Genomic DNA, 7,459 nt, shown 5'->3' on the forward strand with positions numbered 1-7,459 from the left:
ATCAAGTACTAGTTCAACCAATGATGGGAAGCCTAATGAATGAATATAAATAAATAATTATGATTGACTATATATCAGTATCGATGGCAGATAGGGTGATTCTCTTTAAGGATTAGCGGGTTGTCAGCCATGACAGTTAAACGATTCTTTTATTTGTTGTTGGGAGGAATATATCCTCACTTGGGCGAATGAGATATACCATTCTATCTAGTGTTGGAAGTGTGATATAAGTTTTCTCTATCGTTATTAGAAGGAATCCATCAGTTTGTTACTCTATATGTTATTGAGAAAGTGTATCATTGAGTGTCATATAAGTCTTCGTCACTTGACTGTTATGTATATTATCGAAATATATTACATGTGACTAATGTATGATTTTATTTACTATATAAGAATTATCATTATTTTTATGATATATGAGTTTTATAGTGAATTGATATGTTATCATTTTATATTAAATTATAAATATTTATATATACTTTATGGGTATTTAAAATTATTTTATAATTTTTTCAAAAGTTCCTACCGACATGTGTTATTGGTATTTATCATATATTTAATTTCAGAGCAACTTATTACTTCTGAAATGGATCGGAGGTTTCGATAGAGAAGACTTTTTCGTCACATCTAAAAAATATGATCTTTTTTAGTTAAAAAAATTTAGTATTATAAAGATAAAATTTTTAATTCAAAGTAATTTTTTATAAATTATGAATAATGAAATGATGATTTATTTTTTTCATAAACATGGGAGGTGACATTAATATCATTGTTCTTAATCCATAGCTTGCACATGATTTGGTGAACTAACAAGCAAATAAACTTAAAAAGCATTGCTGCGAAGGACAAATTAGTAAATTCAAGCTCGCTGCTGTTTTTGAGCAAAACAAATTTGAAGGACAAATTAGTAAATTCAAATTCACTGCTGTGTTTGAGCAAAACAAATTTGAAGGACAAATTAGTAAATTCAAGCTTGCACGGAGCACAGATTTGAGCATCACACGTGGGTCCGGAACAACCATCAGCAGTTCGCACGTGTTCCGATTTCATTAAGATAAACACTTTAAATTAAGAAAAAACACGTAATAGAAAATAAATAGGGAAAAAAAACATGTGCCCTTTTCCTCTTCGCCCCTTAAAATTTACTCAATATTGTTATTATGGATTAAACATATTACATTAAACACTTATATTATCGAAATTTGGCTCGGAAAGAACGGCTTCCGGCTCGATTCCTCTTCTCCATTGCGCCTTAAAAATTCGTGCCGGCACCCCGTAGTTCCCCAGGATTAGGGTTGAGGAGGCTCCTCTCCCTCTCTCCTTTTTCGATGCCGATCCCGGTACAGGGTGCCTTTTTAGGTCTGTAGGTGGGGAATTGATCTCATTTACATCGATCGCTCTGCGGCAGATCTCTCGATCCGTCTCGATCGGAAAAGGTTCCGATCCGATGACGTCCCCCGGAAGGCCCGCGGCGGCCGTGGATCTGCGACAGTGGCGCGGGGATGCGCAGGAGGAGGAGGATGAGGAGGGGATCGACCACTTAGATCGGCTGCCGGACTCCGTGCTGCTCGTTGTCTTCAACCGGATCGGCGACGTCAAGGCCCTGGGACGGTGCTGCGTCGTCTGCCGCCGATTCCACGACCTCGTCCCTCTCGTCGATTCCGTCCTCGTCCGCGTCGATTGCGTCATCTCCGACGATCCTTCCCCCTCCCCCGCCGGGGGCGCCGGCGCGGACAGGTCCCGGGGGGTCTTCTCCCACCTTGCCCGCATCGTCATCGGCGGCATCGTCAAGCCCTTGCAGGCTCTCGGTCATATCCTCGCCCCCTCTGCCGCCGTCGCCTCCAACCGAAGGTCCTCGCCTTCGTCCCCTTCCTCCTCCCCCTCCTCCTCGAGGTCGTCGGAGATCTCCCACCACTCCCCGGCGGAGGTCTTGAAGAACTTTAAAGAGATCCGCCGGCTCAGGATCGAGCTCCCCGCCGGCGAGCTCGGCGTCGATGACGGCGTCCTCCTGAAGTGGAAGGCCGAGTTCGGATCAACCCTCGATAGCTGTGTCATCCTTGGCGCATCCTCTGTCCTCTCTTCGCCTTCCATCCTGGCCAAATCCTCGAGCCTCAACCCTAACCCTAGCTTCCAGGACACTTGTGGGGCTGATGACAGCGGGAGCATGCCGGATTCGTTTTACACCAGCGGAAACTTGAAGCTTAGGGTGTTCTGGACGATCAGCTCCTTGATTGCCGCTTCGGCACGGCATTACCTCCTCCAGCCAATCATAGCTGATCACGAGCCGCTGGAAAGGTTAGAGCTCACAGACGTCGACGGGCAGGGGGTACTGACGATGGACCGTTGGCAGCTGCAGGAGTTCAGGGCAAAGCCGTTGTCAGCATCAGGGAGCTCGCAGCGGACCCTGGTGCCAGCCCTCAGCATGTGGTTGTGGTACGCCCCCTACCTGGAACTTCCTGGTGGGATGGTGCTGAAGGGGGCGACACTGGTGGCTGTCCGGCCAAGCCAGGAGCAGGGAATGGAGGTTGCAAGTAGTGGAGAATTTGGTGGTGTCGTAGAATTCTCAGACAGGTGTTCGATTTCCAGTGCATTCGAAGAGCCATACAGGTCAGCAGCAGGGATGCTCATGAAGAGGAGAACGTACTGTCTTGAGATGAATTCATTCTGAGATTGGAATGATACCAAAGTCTTATCTTTGGAAGGTAAAATGCCAGATAATGGTAGTTGATTATACTTCTTTCAAAGATATTGAATTTTGAAGTAGAGTTTCCAGTATGTTGTGTCAATTGAGGTACAGAAATTTAGAATCAGAATATGTTATTACATATGTTAGGGTTATGAATGAGCAGCTGGAATGCTGGGTTACCAGAATTTTATATGGTTGTTTGTGCTGTAATTCAATATTTGACTGTATTGAAAGAAATGCATTCACTAAGAAATATCTGCGTAAAGCTAATGCTCTTTGTTTGAAGTTATTATTACATTAAGTAAAGTTCATATGAAGTTTACAACATTTTAATTGTACTTGTATCTTTTTTTCCACAGCATTTGCTTTTGTGCTTTTGATGATTGGTTTTGCTAGTTTACTCAAATCCCCATAGGTCAGAAGTTATGCAAAAGAATTTCCAAAACTTTCTCTTTTGTTGGTGTTTCGTTCTTGAATGGAATTTTTCTTTGAGTACTAGCTTTATAGTAGCCTGTAAGTCATTTGTTGTTTCCTCTCTTGAAGGTGTTCTAGCAGATTACTGAAAGGTATCATTATTTGACTAAGATCAATTCATGAATGCTATGAGATATGAAGGTTATCTATTTTTTCCTACATATTGCATTGCTAACATGCTCAGTTGGTCTTATATGGAATTATAATATTGAGGATGAACTAAGTCCATTTGCAAAAGCATTGTTCTTTAATGTTTTTGTGTTATTGATCATGAGATAATTAAAATAGACATTGATTGAACCAAGTCCATTTGCAAAAGCAGTGCTCTTTAATGTTTTTGTGTTATTGATCATGAGATAATTAAAATAGACATTGATTGTCTATATGAATGGTTTTGATTTCATGTATTTCTCTGCTGTGCATGTCGTCTTCAAGTCAATCATGCTGTTAAGTTGTATGAGGTATTATTTTATTAAATCTTTATTCTGAAATCTTTATCCTATATTATATATATACATTTTGAGCTGTGTATGTTATGTAATTGTTTGCCTTTATATGGTGTCACTTGATATTAAATGGTTGAGCTTATTCCACAATGATGATATTGATGATAAATGTGGTTGTGCACTTTGTATGGTAACTTGTTTCAGATATTGCTACATGACCAGTGAACCATATCATATATTTATTGACATTTCTTTGAGATAAGAGTAATGAATAGATACTCCATACCAAATTTCAATTTGCTCTCTGATATTCTGTAGTCAACCATCGGTGCTTGGCATAAGCGATTGACTCATGCTTGTTAAACTTGCAGATTTTTATGGAGTTTTGAAGTGGTAGGGAGTAAAAGCATGTCCGAAGTCAGATGAGACTTATTGGCTTCCTGGTAATAAATTTCCTCACTTTATTGGTGATTGGCAACCAATCTCCATCCAATGCAGTAATGATATACTGCTCATGGTGATCTTTGTGCTGCCGTCCGCGAGAACTGAAATATAACATGCTGTTGTTGTTGTCCTTCCCCCCGAGCAAATTTATCAAGAGTGAACAAAGCTGCCAAAGGCTGTCACTGTTGTTAACGTTGTTGTCTCCTACCTTGTTAATATTGCAGCCGTTAAATAGTAAACATGGTTATTTGATAGATATTAACTTGTAGTGCTCTTGTCATGATCTACTTTTAAGTTTTTCTGCTACTAAGCTTCTATGAAATTACACTTTTGAATCTGCCCCTGGTTGCACTTCATTTTTCTTTTTTCTGGTTACAATCTCCTAGGGCATAACATTGAACGCTTGTCGAGTTCTCTAATCCTTGTTTGTTTTAGATGTCCCTATGGCAAGCATTCAGGAATGAAACGCTGGTGATTTGGAATTCTTTCGATTCTATTGCATGACTTATCCATGTGCATACTTGTGAGTTGAAACAAAGTGTTCATGTAGTTTGATGATGGTGTGCAATGTTGTCCTCCTGATCTAAAGATCTATGTGAACACCCAATAAGCAGCTGATATAGAGAGAGAGATTGTGTCATTTCCCCTGGAGCAAGAATCATTCGAAGCTGCCCAAAAAGATTTGTTCACTGTTGCTAATTCTCCACTACTGTGTATCTGTGAATATGATTCTGTAGTTGATGTTAATGACTGTTGTAATGCTGATGCCAGTCACCATAATCAACAGAGAAAGCAATTTAATGTTTTTCATACCCCTGATGTGCTTGCATTCACCGGAATCTTACAATGCTGATGCTTATATATCAGACGGGAAAATTAATTATGCTGATGCACTGTGCAACTTGCTTTCTCATACTCAGTTAAGTCCATGTTTCTATTATGCATCACTTCAGCTTTGCAGTTTGATGAAGTTTAAACACAAAGAACCCGTTGAGTCTAACAGAGAGCTAAGTTGCACAAAGGTTTCTCATGCTCAACGAAGTCGATGCTTCGGTCGACAAAGCTAAGCCTTAGTTTAAACATGGCCCGTGATGCCTCCGAAGATTTTGGAGGCACACGTTTCCATCCCGTCCAATTGATGTGTCTCTCCAATGTTAATTACTTAATTACTGTAGTTAGCTGTTTCAATCTTTATACTTTAAAAAATTATACTGACATTTATAGTTGTTGTGAAAGTAAAATATTTATATCTATTTTAATTTAATGATATCAGTTTTATCGATAAAAATATAAAAATAAATATCAAAAAGATAATTTTAACATTCGGTGGCGGACGACGACGTCGACATAGTTGTCTGGCTACCTTCGATGATGATAAGGTCCGCTTTCGTTGTGACGCCATCCACTTTCCTGTGTCACTCTGTATCTACGTTGACACTAATACAATTGTCACTCGAAAATTATGTCAGTCTTGACATAGATGGTGGTGGCCGCTCTCCATCCCCCTGCTCCTTTGATATCCCATTCTCTTGGGAGCAACGCCCCGGAATCCCGAAATCCCTCTCCCATCTCATTGCAACTGAGGACGCCTCTGCCCACCCCCTCCTCCCCCTCCCTCCCCTGGGTCACTTCCACTTGAAACTCTCCACCACGCAGAAGAAGCACTCCGTCACCTCCCCTGACTTGTTTATGATCGCGCTTGCCTTTTTCTCTAATGGCCTCCTACGTAACGACGATGATTTGGATGAGCTCTCATTAGTGCCCGACGTTGTGCCACAAAGAGCGACGCCAATAAAGGGTCATCATAACTCCTGCCACTCCCCTTATTGTCACGTTAATTCTGGCACAACCTCTTGCCATGTTAGTTTTGACAAGGGGGGAGTGATAGGAGCTCCAGTGATCCTATGTGGATGTCGCGTCAGTTCCGGCACCATCTTTCACTGTGTTAGTTTCGATAGTAAGGGAAGTGACAAGAGCTCCGACGACCCTTTGTAGACGTTGCCTTTTGTCGCATGGGTCGAGTATTAACCAAAGCTCATCCACATCATCGTCGTCATGCAAGAAGCCATTGGAGCATAGTGCAAGCACAACCACAAATGGGTCAGGGGAGGTGATATATGTTGGGAAATCATGGGGGCGACATCACATGCGCAGCGGAAGAACAAGAAAACAAAATCCCCGATTCCCAAAAAGATGTTCGTCGTCGTGCGAAAATTGGTACGCAAAAATCCACGGAACATGAAACTGCGTATAGAGTAGATTATGTTACCTAGGGAGATCGTATATCTCTGTTTCCTTGCAGATCCTTAGGAGAGGGTGAAGGAGGTCAAGCGTCCTCCTCTCTAGCGGTGATCCACACAGTAGGGTTGTGACGACGCTCCTCAAAACTCCAGACCTGATCTGAGGTGGAGAGGAAGAGGAGAATAGGAAAGACAAGCAAAGACTCTAGCCTATGAGGCTCTGAATCCCTCCTATTTATAGAGGCCCCCTGTCAAACCCTAATGGGTTCTCCCCTAGTGGGTATTGGATCTGCATCCAATAAGACAAGGGCTCCTTCGGATATCTCATATCCGAACCTCTACTCATCGCAATGCCTACCATATGTGTGTGACCCTCTAGGCCCAATATCGAGCTGGCCGTGAGTCATACCTGTCAGAACTCCTTCTAACTCAGTGAATTATTATCTCTGTAATAATTCACTTGACTCATCGACTACGGAAGTACTAGGCCACTACGCCGTAGTCCCCAGACGATACAGGGGAATCCAATCCATTGGACCTGTCTGTCCTCAGTTACCGTGTACCTATAATCCCTCATCCATCTAATATCCCAGAGACCGTATATCGAGCATGGTGCTGTCAGACCCATACGGTTTCTACTCGAGTCTCGCTCTAATCGGATTCTCCCGGAGAACTTTTTCTCTCTCAACCCGAATGACCATGGCTAGGGATTTGTCTGAGCAAGAACACATGGGATATTCCTCTCATGACGCCGAGAGTGAATGATCCTCTATCGACACTTAATAGCCCTCGTAAAGTCGACTACCACTCCCAATGACCAGCTGTACTAGATCTGGGACAGCCAAACCTATAAGTCTGGTATCAAAGAGTGGAGCACTCATACAGGACATCCTTGGTGTCTCAAGTCTAAGGACCAGATACACCACTAGGACTACGGAATCGCTGTCTGACAATAAGGCATCATCAACCATCCAGCATTCCGTAAGCGGATCAATCAGTGAACTCATTCTCCAATAAGCACCTATACTGTATCCCTAGTGTCCCTACACGAGCAGCTATGAGACCAGCTGCATCCATCATATGGACGGGTATACAGCACACCAGTCTGTCTGGTTATCACGATGTCCCTCTCGAGTAAACTATGACCGGGATTATTTAGGATATGTGTT

At 42.4% G+C, this 7,459-nt stretch overlaps 1 protein-coding gene across 1 annotated transcript; it reads left to right on the forward strand.

The window, feature by feature from the left end:
• Positions 1 to 1,223: 1,223 nt before the first annotated feature.
• On the forward strand, positions 1,224 to 4,387 carry LOC135643597 (F-box protein At5g46170-like). Its single transcript, XM_065160746.1, has 2 exons — positions 1,224 to 2,702; positions 3,978 to 4,387. Exon 1 carries the CDS (start codon positions 1,448 to 1,450, stop codon positions 2,666 to 2,668), a length of 1,221 nt encoding a protein of 406 aa, XP_065016818.1. The 5' UTR covers positions 1,224 to 1,447; the 3' UTR covers positions 2,669 to 2,702; positions 3,978 to 4,387.
• Positions 4,388 to 7,459: the final 3,072 nt, after the last annotated feature.

Source organism: Musa acuminata, chromosome BXJ3-7 (assembly GCF_036884655.1).
Source record: "Musa acuminata AAA Group cultivar baxijiao chromosome BXJ3-7, Cavendish_Baxijiao_AAA, whole genome shotgun sequence".
Lineage (NCBI taxonomy): Eukaryota > Viridiplantae > Streptophyta > Magnoliopsida > Zingiberales > Musaceae > Musa > Musa acuminata.

What these genes read in the sequence shown, in the direction of transcription:
- LOC135643597 (XM_065160746.1), top strand. Translation starts at nt 1,448, where the DNA reads ATGACGTCCCCCGGAAGGCCCGCGGCGGCCGTGGATCTGCGACAGTGG.